The sequence below is a fragment of the Accipiter gentilis genome, chromosome 10 (genome assembly GCF_929443795.1).
Source record: "Accipiter gentilis chromosome 10, bAccGen1.1, whole genome shotgun sequence".
Lineage (NCBI taxonomy): Eukaryota > Metazoa > Chordata > Aves > Accipitriformes > Accipitridae > Astur > Astur gentilis.
Genome location: NC_064889.1, coordinates 26,742,309 through 26,760,233, shown reverse-complemented (window position 1 = coordinate 26,760,233; position 17,925 = coordinate 26,742,309). Strand labels below are relative to the sequence as shown.

Below are 17,925 nucleotides of genomic sequence, written 5' to 3'. Positions count from 1 at the left end.
GTAAGAAGCCTGTAGTAGTCTCCCATAAACCAAAAGACTTGGACACAATTGGTCCTTCCAAGTGGTATTAGAAATGCAGCTAAGAAAGCCACATGTAGCTGAGAATGGTTGTGTAGCAGGATTCAGAAATGCTAGGCTGTGGTGGTAGGAATGTCCTTTCTTTAAGAGAAAGGGAATGTTGTTTGCTTTTAGACAGTTTTGCTCCTGTAGATGTTACTCTTTTTCCTTTCCTGAGAGCCTTCCTGCTTCACTCCCTCCAGGAAAAGGCTGCTTGGAAATCCTGTTTTTTCACCACACCACTTACTGGTAGTACAGTATGTCCTCCTGGAGGGCTGACTGTTTGGACTGCTCCTTTGTTTGGCTATTCCAGTTTTCTGGGACAGTCCTTCAAGCCTGGGGTCACTGGGGACCCCAGAGGTTGAACCTCAGAACCTGAACCCCAAATCTGTTACTGCCAATAAAGGCCTTGCAGTACAGTTGCAAGATCTTGGAAATGCTGCTTTATAGCAGACAATATGGAGCTGTAACAAGCACGGATGGAGAAAAAGAGTAAATAATTAGATATTGACAACAATTTTGTGCCTCAATTCAGAAAAGAGGTGAAAAGAGCTGAGACAAGAAAGCCCTCAGACACTTCAAAAGACACTGGGACAAGAGATACTAGCACCATCTGTCCTTTAGCTGGATTCCCAGCATAAATTCAAAGAGAAGTTACCATTTCTCATTACCATTTTCCAACCATGGCAAATATGAAGGACATGGAACAGAGACATTTCCTGGGGGTGAGTAAGGCCAGCAAACAAACTGATCAAATGTCCCGTTACAATGTATTCCTGGGGAGAGAGGCAAATAGAAGTTTTACAAAAAGTTGTTCAGACAATGGACAATCATGAAAACCATTGTATGCTGTTCCAGGTAACCTGCAAGCTATTCCAGAGTATTTACAAGATATAGCAGATAAACTTTGTGCATTCACTGTGCAATGCTTAGTGCACTGTGCAGAAATGGCTGCTACCCTTCTTCCCTGGATCTACACAACAGCAGCAGTTTTTACATGCTTCGTAATGAGATAAAGTGTATTGCTCAAAATCATCCTGAGGCCTCTGTTGTCCAAATGTAGTAGACAGATTCCAGCCACACTCTCACTCACTGTTTTTGGTACACACTGCAGAGTTTTTGCTGGTAAATGGAAGATTTCATGACCCCTGTGACATAGGTTCTAAGCTCAGACCACTGCCAGCTTCTCAGATAGTGAGTCCTCTTAGTCTTTGGGTAATAGAGGTTAGGGAGCTGGTAATATCTCAGATTAAGTTTTAAGCTTCACAGGTATCACATTACTCACAGGACTTAAGGTTAAGATAAAACATTTGATAATGCAGAACTGAAATTGCGCAATCAGGTGACAGTAAGATAACATAAAATGTATTAATAGCCATTAGTGCACTAGTGTCTTGGTCAGTTTCTGTCTTTCTTCTAGGATAAGCTGAACTTCTCTTGTCTCAACTGGAAAGGTTTTTCCAGTCCAAAGCTCGAAGAGCATCTCCTGCTGTTTTCCATAATACTTAGCAATACTTTGAGAAGCTTATATTGGAAGAAGAATACAGGGAGCAACAAAGATAGCTGTGTGCTATCTTACCAGCATCTTTTTGGGGTGCTTCTGCTAAAATACAGAGCACAGTATGTGCATTCTTAGTAATTCCCTTGTTCCTTTGAGGCTGAACATCTGTGGCCCCATCTGCCTTATGACCTGTCTAGCTGTTAACATTTATAGCTGCATTTTTATTGTTCCGTTCCCTGATACCTGACCAAGGTTTGTTCATGTTTGGCTTGGGTAGGCTGCCAGGAGAAAAAAAATTCTTCTCCATTTCATGAAAGCTGGAGTTCTGAGTTCCTGTAGTTCTCCTGATCACTTGCTACAAACTACTGCCCTCTAGTATCTTGCCATGTGTCACTGCTTTTGGCTTCCTGGGTCACCTGGCTTAGTTCTAATTGCCAACAAAAGCCACCATTCTCTGCCTTCCCACCATAATACATTCTTCTTTTGCATCATGCTAAGGATTTCTGCACACCAGGTTTTCACCACAGGTCATTGATCCCTAGCTTCTCACTACTGTTTCTCTTTCTTTCTTGTCAGCTTTAGTTGTAAGCTATCCTGCAGGTGTACTGGCTGGGCTGATCTGTGCTTTGCTCCCCTTGCTTTCCAGAAAAACTTTGTCCCCTCTGCAATCCTCATCATTCTGTCTTCTTGCCTCTCTGAATGTAGTCACATAGCCTGTAATTTTTGGCAGCTTCTTTGTCTGACCTTTCTGTGTTTTGTCTTTCCTTATTTGCTACAGCCAAAGTAAGCAGAAAAGGAGAGGAGAGGAGAGGAGAGGAGAGGAGAGGAGAGGAGAGGAGAGGAGAGGAGAGGAAAGGAAAGGAAAGGAAAGGAAAGGAAAGGAAAGGAAAGGAAAGGAAAGGAAAGGAAAGGAAAGGAAAGGAAAGGAAAGGAAAGGAAAGGAAAGGAAAGGAAAGGAAAGGAAAGGAAAGGAAAGGAAAGGAAAGGAAAGGAAAGGAAAGGAAAGGAAAGGAAAGGAAAGGAAAGGTCAAAGGACAACAAAAAGCAAAACTCTGGGTGAGAGTTCATACTCTTCTTGGTACTTGTGTCCTACTACTAGAAAGCACATGCCTAGGGATGATCAGGCATCCTAGAAGGTGGATTTTACTGAACCTAAGAGTAATTCAGCTTTGTTATCATACTGACCATACATGCTGTTCTGATGACCCCAGTGTCACAAATACACCTTTCTTTCTGAGAAAGTCTGCTTAACATTTCTACTGCATATCTTCATTAGTACTTTTCTGACTTCTGGTCATTCATCTTTGAAACCTTGAAGGCAAATAAAGATTTACACAACTCAGAAGGAAAACATATAATTAGATTGTTGGCATCTAGCAACAAGTAGTATTTTTTCATGACATAAAAATCTAGCATGATGAAGTGGACAATGAAGAACTAGATAACTGAATGCTTCAGCTGAGTGACCCTGATCCTTCCTGCATGTGCTCTTGGTACAGTGACTCTCCTACATGGTAACATCCTCCATGGTAACCAGAACAGTTAGTTGCTTGCTTCTAAGGGAACAAATCCAAACCCTTCCTACCTGGGGTTTTTGGAGACCTGAGACAGCCCAGATACAACACACTTCTGGCAGACATTTCATTATGTGCTCAAATGGACACTGTGTTGTACTAGAAGCATAACAATTTTGACAGAGTTAACTGCCCGGGTTTCCTGCCTCAAACTGCTTAGGACTCAGAAATGATGTGCCATTCATGCAAGTCCGTAATGATGGAGATTCCCAGATTCTAAGTTTTCAGTAGGGAAATGGATACTGGAAGAACTGGCTTTAAATATTGTTGATGTTTTTGCCCTTTGCATAGTAATGGCTAGAAAACTCCAGGACATTATTCATATAATATTTATTACCCTCTTGTAAGTTGGTGGAAACTGAATCCAGAATCTCCATGTCCCCAGAGACTGGAAAGCACAAGTTCCACACCCCAGATTACTTCTGTTTTCATCCAGTCCTTGTCCATAAAAAATATGTAAACATCACAAAGAACTGGGACTGGAACTCCTATTTTCCCCTTACTGCTGTCACTGCTGTATACATAGTGGGTCAACCTGAACAAGGGTTATCCTATCTCCTTCAGCACCACTAGTGGCCCAGTGGTTAGCATGCTTTCCTGAAATACCATAGAATCATAGAACAGCCCAGGTTGGAAGGGACCTCGAAAGATCATCTGGTCCAAGCTTTCATGGGTAAGGGAGCCTAGCTGAGATTATCTAGCACCCTGTTCAATTGCATCTTGAAAACCTCCAATGATGGGGACTCCACCACATCCTTGGGGAGGTGTCCTAGTTTCAGCTGGGATGGAGTTAGTTGTCTTCCTAGTAGCTGGTACAGTACTATGTTTTTGAGTAAGGTATGAGAAGAATGTTGATAACACTGATGTTTTCAGTTGTTGCTAAGTGATGTTTAGTCTAAAGTCAAGGATTTTTCAGCTTCTCATGCCCAGCCAGCAAGAAAGCTGGAGGGGCACAAGAAGTTGGCACGGGACACATCCAGGGCACCTCACCTAAACTGGCCAATGGGGTATTCCATACCATGGGATGTCACATCGATTATATAAACTGGGGGGAGTGAGGGCAGGGGGAATCGCTGCTCAGGGACTAAGTGGGCATTGATCAGCATGTGGTGAGCAATTGCACTGTGCATCATCTGTATATTCCAATCCTTTTATTATTACTGTTGTCATTTTATTAGTGTTATCATTATTAGTTTCTTCTTTTCTGTTCTATTAAACCATTCTTATCTCAACCCATGAGTTTTACTTCTTTTCCCGATTTTCTCCCCCCTCCCACCGGGGTCAGGGAGTGAGTGAGCAGCTACATGGTGCTTAGTTGCTGGCTGGGGTTAAACCATGACAGGAGGTTGTTACAGTCAATGATTGTTCTCACTGTAAAAAATGTCTTTCTTATATCAAGGAGAAACCTCTCCTGGTTGCTGCCTGTCCTCTCCATGTGGCTTTTTGTGAAGAGAGAGCCTCCATCCTCTTTGTAGCTGCCTTTTACTTTGATGAAGCCCCCCCTGCACCTTCTGTTCTCCAGGGAGAAAAGACCTAACTCCTTCAGTCTTTCCTCACAGGACAGGTTGTCCAGCCCTTCGATCATCTCCATGGCCCTCCTTTGGACCCTCTTCAGTCTGTCTGCATCTTTCTTGAGTTGCGGGGACCAGAACTGGACACAGTACTCCACATGCAGCCTGACAAGTGCTGAGTGGAGTTGGATGATCTGCTAGTAATGCCCCTGAGGATGTAGCCCAGGATCTGATTTGTTTTTGCTGAGGCAGCAGTGCACTGCTGACTTATGTTCAGCTTGTTGTCCACGAGGACCCCCAAATCCCTTTCATCCAGGCTGCTCCCCAGCCACCCAGATCCTAGCCTGTACAGAGCTCTTTTGTTCTGTCTTTGTTATAGTTCATATGGTTCTTGCTAGCCCACTCTTCCAGCCTGACCAGGTGTCTCTATAAGATGGCTTTGCCTTCTGATGTGTCTACCTCACCACACACTTTGGTGTCATCAGCAAACTTGGTGAGGGTTCTTTCAATGCCATTGTGCCCAAATCATTTATGAAGATGTTGAACAGTGTGGGGCTTGGTATTGATCCCTGGGGGACCCCACTTGCGACAGGCTGCCAGCCTGAGTCAAAACCATTTTTCACCACTGTTTGAGCGTGGCCTGTTAGCCAGTTTGCTACCCATTTTGCAACCCTCCATCCAATCTGTACTGTGCCAGCTTGTCCAGGAGAAGGCTGTGGGAAGCAGTTTCAAATGCTTTGCCAAAGTCCAAGTAAACAACATCCACTGCTCTCCCCATGTTGACAGCAGATGTTACCTTGTTGTAGAAGGTGATCAGGTTAGTCAGGCATGATTTGCTTGATTTGCTTTTGGTAAATCCTTGCTGGCTTTTCCCAATCACCTGCTTCATTTGGTTAGGAACAGTTTCTAGGAGGACTTGTTCCATCACTTTCCCAGGGATTGAAGTAATACTAACGGGCCTGTAGTTTCCTGGCTCCTCCTTTGTTAGTGACTAGTTTCCCTGCCCTGTTTAGTAGTTACCCTATGTCTTCTCTGTGCATCTGCTCATGTATGTTGTTGTTCTTGATGTCTTTGGACAATTTCAGTTCTAGATGAGCCTTAGGTCCTGACTGCATCTCTGCATGACCTAGCAAAGTTCTGGTAGTCCTTAATGGGTATGTGGCTGCCTTTGCATAACTGGTGTGCTTCTTTTTTTGCTTTTAAGCACACCTAAAATCTCAGGAACAATGAGTGGGCATTACCTGCCCCACGTATACTATGAAAGCAGAGTGAAGTTCTTGATAGAGTTAGGGGTCAGAATAGAGAATGGGGTCTTGCTTTGTTTCCCCAGCTGTTACAGCATCACAGCATAAGCTAAGACAATTAGCTCATGCTGTTGCAGCTACCAGGGGCTCCAGCTGCCTCTGGAGCGTGTCAGTGATGAAGGCTGGACAGCATGAGGATTCATTCTTTTAGCATGCTGTCATGCCCAAGCAGGACTGCTCATTTTCAGCGACTTCTAATTCAGCTGAAAGAAGAAAAGGTCTGTTATTGAGTGTGATAACAAAAAATAGTTTCCTTGACTCACTCCCTTTTGCTTTTCAAAGGCCTGTGAAAGTTAGAGATTTCTTTTTAAACTTTTAGGAAAAGTTTAAGGAACTTCAAAAGATAAAATTTTACATAACATAGGCTTGAAAACCTCTCTTTTTTTTCTTTTTTTCTGCTGTTTTAAGTTCCCACACCAATGCTTTGCATCGATTTCCAACTTCTAAATGCATTTTGAATGGTGAAAAATACACGTCTTGATCTTAATCAGACCATATATTCTGGCTGATAAATTTGCACACTACCATGTCATAAATGCAGCTTTCTACCACTGGCAAAGTGAGTCAGAGCTCATAATATCATCCTGGAGTCTCCTTGTGCAGCTGATGGGGTGAGGTAGCCACCAAGCAGGATAACCATGAGTGTATCAATTGCACACAGGAGCAGAGACCTACCTATAGCCAGTGAGTACAAAACATAGAGCACAGTTTAATTCTGTACTTGTTGACTATCTACCCTTGGTGACTGCAGTGACCTCTCTCCCATCTACTTCTTGAACTTGTCCAACTACTCAAACCAAGCCTGTGTCATCCTTTCCTGAAGACAAACATCTAGCTGAGCAGAGTTTGTACTTCTAAGAGTGAAGTAAGTACAGATTATAAGCTCTCCTTTTGCCAAACAGCATAAAACTTAGAGCACTCAACTAGAGGTAGGAGGTATGGACTCAGTTCCTCCCTCTGCCACTTTTCAGGAGAAGACACTGTCCTCTGAAGCTATGCTGCTTTTCAGCCAAGAATCCAAAAGCCTTGGAGGCAGCAGAATAAATAAGGGACTTTAAGCTGATTGTTGTAAGTGCCAGGTGAACATGGGGCAATCTTGTCTCCATGTCTTAGCTTATTAATCTGATGACTGCATCACAAAATGCAAAAGCAGTCCTCTGAGAAGAGACTAGCTCTCCAGCTGCCTTGACTATGCAGAAACCAGACTCCGTCTTGCCTTATGTGTTTTGGGTTCTTGTCTGCCATGTCTCAGTTTCTAAAGTATAGAAATGGGAGACATCTTCTTTTCCCTGGATGGTCTGTTCTCGTGTGGTTGACATAATTTCCAGGAATATGGGTTTGAATTCCTTCAGTCTGAAAAGGGAAGTGAAAACTGCTCTCCTTCATGGAAAGGACATGGTTCTTACCAATAATGGGTAGCAGCTACCTCCTGACCAGGCACTCAGTGCCACACCACAGTGGTAGCTCAGCACCAGCTCTTCAATGGTTAATTTCTGTATATGATCTGGTTTTACATATAGGAACCTAGTATGCTTCAGGACAAAGAAAGCCATTAACTTCATGATTGCGTTGTTCTACATTTAGGACTTATAAACAGACACACACTTCTGCAAAGCAAGTAAAAGAGTATTTGCATATTCATCAATGTTACTTAACATGTTGCTTTATTGTGCTGTTTGTTTCCTTACCTGTATCTACAGTTGATTCTTGCAGGATTTTCAAGCATTCTTGTTTATATTTGTTCCATTCAGCAGTGGTTTTTTCCAGCAGAGATCCTTTGGCCTGTGAGTGAAAATACTGAACGTGAGGAAAATTGGTTAGAACCTTGTGGTCTTTTAGTGGCAAGTTTCTTTCTATTAAAAGAAATTTAATAGGAAAGGAGAGGAGAGAAGAGGAGAGAGGATAGGAGAATGGAGGAACGGGAGGTAAGCAGGGAAGACAGGTCCCTTTCTTCTGCAGGAAACTGCTAGTGAAATTTCTTCAGTTGCTGTCTTTGCCTAAGCGAGAAATGTATTGCCATGGTGCTATATTACCACAGAAATCTATTCAATTTATGTAAAGTCCCTTTTAAAAAATCCGCACAGCTATTTAATTGCTAGGGCTTGTGAGGGTGCATTTCATTCTCCATTGTAGAAAATGCGTGCTTATCTTCTCAAATTTTACACTTTCCAGGCTTTTTACAGTCAATTTATACCAAGGTCAGCTATACTTCTCGTGTATTTATGTTTCTGCTAGATTAATTTAGGAATCTGATTATAATCTTGAGGTCTGTTTATTTTTAGACTATTTTTAAAGATAATCAGGTTTGGATTTAGTCAGTTTAATGACAGCATATTCAGCGGAGTCCCCTCTGGTGTCTGGAAATCAACCATCCTGTGATTACAAGAGCTGCTTGTTCCTTTTAGCTGCTCCTATGCTGCAGGCTTCTGCCTTCTTTCTCTGGCTCTTTCGCTTTGCTTGCTCACCCTGTGCTGCGTTCTGGAAACTTCTGTCCCCAAATGCATTTAGCTGCTCCTAAAAGCAAGAACAATCCACCCTGAAACCACAGGGTCCTACCAGACCTATCACTTTTCTGGGTGAAGATAGGCTGAGAACACAAATCAAGCAAAAAATTATGTCGGTGTCTAATTGGGCACTTGCTCTGATGGACAAACTCTGGCAGGTTATATGGGAGAGGATTGCTGCATTTATAAGATATGGATGGCACTGTGGCTGCAGAAACACACAGAAGAAACACAGAGCTTGAGGGGATTGTCAGTGGTGTTCAAAAAAAGGAATGAGAGAAGAAGCTTAGGAGCCCTGCTTGGGCATCCTGACCTTGAGTCGCTCTGTTGGCACTGGGAAGGAGTTAAGCAGAACGGGGAGAGACCTAGATGTTAGCAAGAAAGGGTGAGATCAGGGATGTAGATCAACAGTTGTTAGCACAGAGAAGATAATTAAATTTGTCTCTACTGATAAATTTACTCTTAGGATAAAATCTGCTCTGCTGTTATAAAAAAAAATAAATTCCCAGCTATAGACAGATTTTAATAATGATTTTATATATAGTGACTGATGCATTTAGGATGTGGTGGGTACCTGTGGCATACACCTTATCAATATAAGGGTGACAACCTTCCCATGGGGACTTTCATATTTTAAATTGCTCTGTGTAAATATCCATATTTCTGACACATCTTTATCACACAACACTCTGGCTGCAGTGGCCTTTAAGAGGTCCATAGCTGATAATTACTGTTTAGGAAAGGAATGGCTAAAAATAGAAGAGTTAAATGCAAAAATGGTTGGTGTTGTGTTAGACTTGGGTTGTTGAAGAAATGTTCAATCAGGAGTAAAGCAGTAGGAAAAGGATAATGCTAGATACTGCTTACAGTTCAGTATCAGTATGATGACTTGATCATTATTTATCCAGGGAAAAGAACATCAGCCTAAGCGGTCTCTGTGTAATATGCCAGCTGGTGTCCTGAAACCAGGGCTTTGACAGGCCAGAGGCAGGCAAGTAGTCAAAGAACACTGTCACTGTAAGTCACCAAAAATGAAGAATTCACTCCTGGTTGAACACGTTACCAATTGTAAAGACCAAATTTTGGAGAGCAGACTAAATATAAGTTTTCTTAAAAAACCCATTCCTTATATCAAAGGATGCTTTTCAGCTCTCCAGGGAAAATTAATTTCCTTTTGTCTGGACTAGAGGCTTTCTGGAAACTGCCTTTCACACGTGTGGCTGTCCTGAGCTTGTCTGAGCTTGGTGATGTGCCAAAGGCTGAGATAAATAACCAGGATAATGTATGGCTGTGAATTTCACCTGTATCTTTTTCTTTGAACCTATGTTTGTTGGAAAAACAAAGAAAATTGTATTTATTTACTTGCGAAACAAGAACAGTGGAGACTATTATCTCACTGTTTTATGAAACCACTCTTTAATGCATGTTTTTGCAGTGTAAAATTTTGCCTGCCCAATACTCTGCTTTTAGTCTCTCAGCTAATTTCCAGACACCCTACTTTAAATTCCATGGAGTAGAAAGACTATAATTATTCTTCTTCTGATGGGCTTGCAAGATAAAGAGAGAATATTTACAGCAGCCATGAGAAAGGAATGCAAGTTTCCAAAATAAAAAGTATCTTGACATTTCCCTCATGTAGGCCTTAAAATGCTGGGAGCCAGGGAAGATTCTTCAGACACTCCCAGGTCAGTGAACTTCATTTGAAGAGGCAAAGACATGGAGATGACGCATCTGTAGAAAAGGCTGCTTGATTTAAGGGATACCACTTCAGTTTCTAATAAACAAATGCATTAAACAGCCAAGGAAATACAAGGAAAGCCTCACAGCAGCTACCTGGCTGCTTGTTTGGTTCCATTCCTGGAGAAGAGGTTGACATACAGTCATGAAGAAGTTCACTTAACAAGAGTAAGGAGCATTCTAGGCATAAATGACAGTTTCACATCACTTCCTTATGTAATTGTCAATTTCTACAAAGTTGCAGGAGGATTCAGATAGGCAATATCTGGTCACTATTGGTGTAAATAGATGTGAGATGCTTGGTTTTGTACAATAAGACTTTCTGATAAAAAAACAAATCAAGTCTATATAAAATCAGAGCTGCACCTGACAAAAAAAATTAAAAGCTGTCAGCTGACCTCAAAAATTAATTTGAAATATAGTTCAAAGAACATATAAAATAATCTAAATTTTTAATCAAAAAATGTGCAGATGATTGGAAATTAACAGGGGAGCAGACAATGACCAGTTAGCAAGGGCCATTTAGATCACAGAGAAACATGAACCCCTCTGCAGAGCAGGCACTGTGATAGACTTAATGCAACAACAGTTTACTCCTAGAAGCCACAGCTGGAGGATGTATGTCAGGACTTTCTGAGAATTTATGTTTAGTTGTGGAAATGAAATCACATGAGCCACCTGTAGACAAGTTTGCAGTATAGGATATTACTGGCATTTCTGGAGTTGTAGATGCAAGGGAGGGTGTTGAAAAGGAGTACAAGACAATATTAATGAGCAGTATTTTTCCCTGGTGTAACTCTGCCTGGATAGTATGACTATCTTTGATGGTCATACCTCAAAAGAGATGACAGTAAATTTGCAAGTTGTAAGGAAAGTGCTGGAGTGGCCTTAAACGTTAAACTAAAAGACTAAGAAATCCCCATATATTTATCTTACCAAAGAAATGATAAACAAGATATTCAACGGCAAACCATGATGACTTGAATGGCAGCAACTTGTGAATTGATCATCAGCTACTTACACAGGGACTAGTAAAAGCAGCTAAAAAAAGCAAGCTTGCTGTTCGTATGTGACTATTCAGTCTGCAGTGGTCTCCACTCTTTCTGGGGAAAATATGTAAGGACATATGATTAGAGAAAGGCTGAAGAAAGCTGTCGGTGCCTTGAAATGAGGAAAATCAGCCTTCTTTCCCTTCTTGGCTTGAAAGGGACTGATGCAGGTGCCCCAGACAGAAGACTTTAGTGTTTTCTGCAGTGGGACATCCTGTTAAGACTCTTCTGCATTAGGTGCACTACAGAGCAATTCACTGTCCAGTGAGAAGACAAACTGTGTGGGCCTGGAATAAGGCACTAGGCTTAAGAGGGAAGGGGAAATTCAGGAAGTCGGACACCTTGATGTCATATGTCTGTTTAACTAAGTGAAAAGGATTCAACAAAAAAAATCAGAGACAGGCTTGCCTCTGTGTCTCACATCCATGTTGCTATTACTCTTCAGAGATGGGCGCAGGTTCCCTCTGAAAGAGGAGGGTTTGCAGTGTGGGTCAATGTGAGGAGCACAGCAATCACTGCTGAGATCACAGGGGCTTTTCCTGCTTTTTCTGCTTTTTGCATGTGTAGGAGAAGGCCCAGTCCTGTGGGCATGTTCTGAGAAGAACCAACAAATTGCTCTCTGCATCTGACATGGGTCTGTGATTACAGATCCCAGTGGGGTTTTATTATGATCTAATTTTTAGGCTACTCAGTGCTATCAAAATTTAAATACAATGCATGCTCAGTGGTAGAAATACAAGCTTTCAAGTATATTTATCATGGTCTCAAGCAGTGGCAACATGCAACTCAGCATGGCTTTTGATCTCAGTTTTATGCTTCAGTGGACATTCAGCCACTAGCATTTAAACAGGACTTCCAACTCAGAAGAAATTAAACTCCAATGTCCGAGACAGAAGCTCAGAAAATCTGTGACCTTTTGCCCTGCACTGGACATTTCTTCACTTCAGGCTATCTGAAGTTTTGCTGATAGCAAATGAACTGCCTCAGCATGTGAGCCTGGTACCCTGCTCACATCGAAGTTCAGCCGTACTGCAATTTAATCAAACTTCCCTGGAAGGGTCTTTCAATTAATTTTGTTTGCTCAGAGCCCACAGACTGCACCAAGATGACACCACTGTTTAAAAATATGTTGGATGCAGCAGAAAACACTGCCTGAAGCTCTCTCTTAGGAAGTGGATTATAATAATAAACCTCCTAGGTTGCAAACAGACTGGTTTAAATTGATTTTTTTCATAACTGACTACAGTGTCATCAGGATTTCACCTTTTTAATTTCTTATACAAAGCTAACAGTGAAAGGAAATGTTTCTGTTTATACAGACTATGCTATTATGGACAGAAAAACCCTTCAATTTAGGTATAAACTAGAAATAAGAGTGTAAATATTTACTTATTCTTTCAGCCATGATCTTGGTTTATTCAGATTGATATTTTTCATATCTATAGAGGTGTTTGCTAGAAAATATGGATATAGTGATTTATTATTTCTTTAAATTTTTCTTTCTTATTAAATGAAATATAAAGAAATACAACACATATTTCTTTAAACAAGTTACAGGAATCACTATGACAAAGTAATTCACTGTGATTTATAGTCTTGTAAAGTTTTGATCTCATAGAAGTAATTGGGAGATTTTCTGATAGCATTGATGGAACCAGTGCTTTGGTCAAGATTTCCTACAGATTTAAGGTGTTTCACAAACATGAGAGTTGTTTCAGTTCTATATTCATTTATGTCAGAGAAGCTCTAAATTTGAATTAAACAAAAGTATTAGGAATATTTTCTATTAAAAAAAAAAAAAAACAGACTATGTGTCTCCTGGTAACTTTTTCTTAATAAAAAAGCTAGGAACACAATTATGGTCTCTACAACACACACACATGCAAACCCTCTTCCTTAATAACCCAGCTAAATGGAGGATGAGTAGATAGAAATACCTTATTACTTCAAGTTTAAAGTAAGCCTGTCAATTAGACTTATTCTCATGTACACTTATTTCATAGAAATGTACCCTAAATCTATATATGAATTTTATTCAGATGAATTGAAATTTACTACATCTTAGTAAATTATTTTTTAAAAATATTGAAATCAAGGTTTATATTAATAAATAAATAATAATTATTAAAAACATAAGTGAAAATTTTCTTGAAGTGAATTATACTGAGATATTTTGTCATTAAAAACCTAAAACACTTCCAAATTAAAAGACAATATAGACAAAGAAGCAAACTTTCAGATTTTTTTATCGATTTAGAAAAAAAAAAGAAGTGAATAGTTTAGTAGCTCTCTGCAACAAATAAAAGTAGAAATCGCATACAGATTTATTAGCCTTCTGTAAGAAGCTGAGGTGCTGAATGAAACCAATAACACCAGATTTCACAAATGTGAGATTCAGTGCTCACCCCTCTTACAAGTCAAAGGCTAAAAGACAGTGCTAGAAACAAAGCAAAGCTGGTTTTAGAACAGAGGAAAACCGGTAGAAAATAAACATGATTCACAATAGTATTAATATCTGGTAGGAAAATTGAAAAATAAATATAATTCAATAATGATCAATACTGCTATGAAAAGAGATTGTATAAATGGATGTAAACACAATTTATTCACTGTATGAATGAACATTAATAGAAGAAAACTGTAATAAATGACCTAGAGTGAGTTCTAATACAAAACTCTACAGCTTCTCAGTCAACATTTCTCATGACTAAGTTTTAATAAACATAAATTGCTATGTCAAAACTAGTTTTGAAACAAACATGCTGTTTGTGAAGGTTAAAATGTTATGTGCTAGGAATCCACTTTTATGCTGTCCATTATTAATTATTGAATTAGCTTACCTGTTTCACTAGAAACAATATCATGACACAGCTAGCCGGTGTGACAGATATTCTGGACAAGAGTCCCATGCTGGAACAGAGACCAAGAAGTGTCATCACGCCCGTTCTAATAAATTTGTCCCCAATATGCTGCTATTTCACAATGCTATAGATCAATTATATCACCGTGTCCTGTGAAAAAAAGTAAAAATGTCTTCTTTTATACGTGCAACTGTCTCATGAATCTTCTTACAAATATGTGAGGAACCCTACTAAAGTGTCTAGGCTTGCTAGACTCCAACTACATTTTGTTTTTTCTGATTAAAGGCAGAGAGAATTTACTCTAAACTTCACAGAAAGTCTGCTTATTGTAGCTTGACCTTTAGCCAATAAGAAGTCAGAAAACTATTAAAACATTAAGGGGCTGATCCTGTTCCTTTGAAACTCCACGGGAATTCTGCCAGTGGTTTTGCAAGAATGCAATCCAGTTTCATAAATATATCTATATATTTATATACACCTCATGAAACCATTAAAAATGCCTTAGAACACAGAAAAACTTTGTGTAGGAAGCTTGCTGAATCCAGTTGGCTGTTAGGAAGCAGCTCAATAATAGCTGAATTTTATCCTTTCTGATCATATTTTGTCAAATCTGCACAGTCAGCGCAGGATTGGGGAGAATCTAAGTATGCAAAAGATGATGTTACCAGCAATTAAAGTTTTACTACAGTTCTTGTGACATTCAGTGTTTTTTTCACAGCTTCAGCTGCAAGGTTGGAGAAACTGTCAATGAATTTCAGCTTTAATTTTCAAAAAATTGTAACTTTTCTAGTGGCAGAGAAAAGCCTGAAAACATTATTAAATCTATGTGTTATGCAGGCTCAGGGAATAAAACCATCTATACTATAACAATTTTAGGGTCTAGCTTACGATTGTCATGCTATGAGTTGGCAATATGGAGAGTAAAGAAGATGTTGCCTCCTCCATTTCCAAGAGAAATGAAACTTGCAGCTATTCATACTAGAGGATAGCTCATGCTCTTTCCAGAATTCACAGGCATCCTGAGCAGCTAAGCTGGAGAACAGACAGAGGTGCAATACTGGCACTGTGGAGGCCAGCAGTAGCCCCGTTTTCAATGCCAGACATAGGCTAAACCCAAACTGTGTTTAGCACACCCCATCAACCGGGCCAGCAGTGTGACCTGACTCCCCCTCTACACACGTGCTAAAACTTTCTCTAGAAGAATCCAGGAGGTGGAAGGGCGTAACGTATACCCATATCTCGTCTTTACACAAAGTCTGGACGTGGTAAGAAAGAGTACTGGGACATGGGGTATAGAAGTGGTCTGGGGACAAGTATTTCAGGGTGGAAATGCATCCAGCCAACTGTAGAGGCTTGACAGTAAGGGCACTGCTGCTCTGCACTATTGTGCCTCCTGAGTTGATGTGTCAGTATACACATTCCTCCCTACCACACCTAAGGGCACTCTGGGGACCAGGGAGAGGCACCTCAAAGCCCCTGTAGCAACTGCTCATCTGTGTATTGCTGCAAGGGATTAGAAGCACATTTTATATTGGCCATACAAGTAAGGTCAGCTCTGTATCAGGTTAAAACCAGGAGACCTGAATAATGCTCTGGCATTGGAGCTGTTCTGAGATCACCATGAAAAATGTCATAATACTCAAGAAACCCTGAGGTCTGTCTAGACCCTAGATGAGCAGATCCACAGGGTGTCCTGTGGTACACCCTCACTGTTGCTCAGTAGTATGTAATTCCTCTCATCTTCTCTACTGATAGATAGCACCCAGAAGCTGAGGCTCTGTTTTCAGTTTTTGACTTCTACAAGTTGTTAGTTTTTACTTACTCACTTTTAAAAATCATCTGAAGTTTATACTTGAATGACCTCTGTGGTCACTCTCTAGACTTAATGCTACCCAGGACTAGGCCAGTGCAGGAGACCCACATTAAAGTATCCCCATATTGTAACTGTACTAATAAACTGTGCCGCTATGTGGTAAAGGCAGAATGCAGAGCTGAAGTTTGAATTGCTGGGTTACTGCTCAGAGTTTTTACTAGAACAATGTAAATCAGGAAGGTCATAATGCTGAACGCTAGCCACAGCTGTCCACCCTCATTCACTCTCAACTTTACTGCAGCAAAAATCACTGAATATAACACTTTGTTTGAAGGAAGATCCAGCTAATCTATTTGCTCCTCTTTTATTTTCTTTCTTTTTTTCACAGTATGACAGGTCTAACCAATAAATGCTTATGCAATACATTTCTCCTATTCTTACATGGCAAACTGATTTAAAAGTTTGTGGTACCAGCGTTGATAGGGCATAAGCAGAAAACTGGCTCAGTGAAAAATCTCGGACTGCAGTTGTCAACCAGAATATATCAACTGATAGAGCTTTTTCTGAAGTCTTCTGAGACTGATTCAGAGTCTAGTACAAGGTCTGCTTAGTCAAAGAAGACAACAATGCTATGGCATTCATGCTGGTTAAATTTTATAATGGGCAAAAATACATGAAGTTTGTACATATTGAAGAGGTGTCAGTGTTATTCCCAAGTGAACTCAACTGCCTTGAGTCAGTGGTTTCACAGGGCTCAAAATATGTTTGAATACAGCCATATGCAGATTACTCCTGGGAACAGGAACATAGGTAAGTATTTAACCCTTAGAATGACTTCCCTCCCTCCCTCCTTCCCTCCCACCAATCCTTTTCTCAGACTTGCTGGGAAGTTGGTAATGCTGTCCAGAAGCAGTGTCAATGCACAGAGGCCTCAAGTGGAGTTCACGAGTGCTACATCCTTGTGAAAATACAGTAACACAAAGCTGTAGGAAAAAATAACTCCTGGTTCAAGCTACAGTCTGCCTTTCAGGTTGGAAGTTTTGCTCTGCCTTTTTAGTCCAGATAACTGCTTGATCTTTCACTCTGTTGCTGGCTAGCTCTTCAAGCTGAGATCTTCCTAACAGTCTAAAGCAGGCATTTATCCTGTTTCTTTGAGTTTTATGCTGGGACTTGTCTAGCCACAACCTTGGCTTCTCCAACCCTGATATCTTCTGGGTAGAGATTTGTCTTAAAAATCAGAATGATTTTCATTAAAAGATATATGTGACTTCAGTGTCTGTCCTGTGGTATCAGTCTCCCTTAGGGCATGTGTTTTGACCTTACAATTGTAAAATGAAGCAGTCATTTACTAACACTTCTGCTCCTTCTGGTTCTTTGCATCACTTACTTGCATTATCAAACAAGCAGAAAAAGCAACATATATAACATGTCAAGGTGGGAAATGTTTCTTAAAGGAAGGAAAAAAAAATGCTATTTCACAGAGAGAACAGATGGACAGACCAAATTAAGATAATTCAGCTTTTTCTCTATTGTTTCACCCAACTTGGGCAAGACTTCTCATATTTCTTCATGGAGGCAGACTGCATGGTGCTCAGAAGCTCATCAATAGCAGTGTCATGTAACTTACAGCTTTCATTTGTCACTGGTGGAATTTCAAACAGATGCAATCACCTTCCCAGTGGTCTTGGGAAGTGCTGTAATGCTGTGAAATACTCTAATTTAGCAACTGGTTTTATCCTAAGAATTTCTTTATAGTAAGATTCACAACTGTATTTGATTTAATCAGTGTTCAGTGTAACAGGAGCATTTGGAACTGCAAGTTTTTGTTTATTTCTTAGTTGAGAAAGGAGAAGTTCCATCAGTCTGACTCCAACTGCTGATCAAGGTAAATATGCATATTTTGTTTGTAGAAATAAAACTTTTCTGATCTCATAGTGGGGTACTTCTAATGCTTTTGTGTTCCATGTATCTTTACTCCTGTGATTCATGGGGCAAACTGTAATTTATTGTCCCA

General features: G+C 40.3%; 1 protein-coding gene across 1 annotated transcript in view; it reads right to left on the bottom strand.

Annotated features, from left to right (window-relative positions):
- GLP2R (glucagon like peptide 2 receptor) overlaps window positions 1–14,995 on the bottom strand; it is a 45,699-nt gene extending 30,704 nt beyond the window's left edge. Inside the window, exons 1-4 of the mRNA XM_049812594.1 lie at window positions 14,987–14,995; window positions 14,078–14,209; window positions 7,636–7,729; window positions 729–833 (exon numbers count right to left, since the gene is read on the bottom strand). Coding sequence (XP_049668551.1) covers window positions 729–833; window positions 7,636–7,729; window positions 14,078–14,209; window positions 14,987–14,995 — 340 coding nt within the window. The remainder of the gene's footprint in view (window positions 1–728; window positions 834–7,635; window positions 7,730–14,077; window positions 14,210–14,986) is intronic.
- Window positions 14,996–17,925: the final 2,930 nt, after the last annotated feature.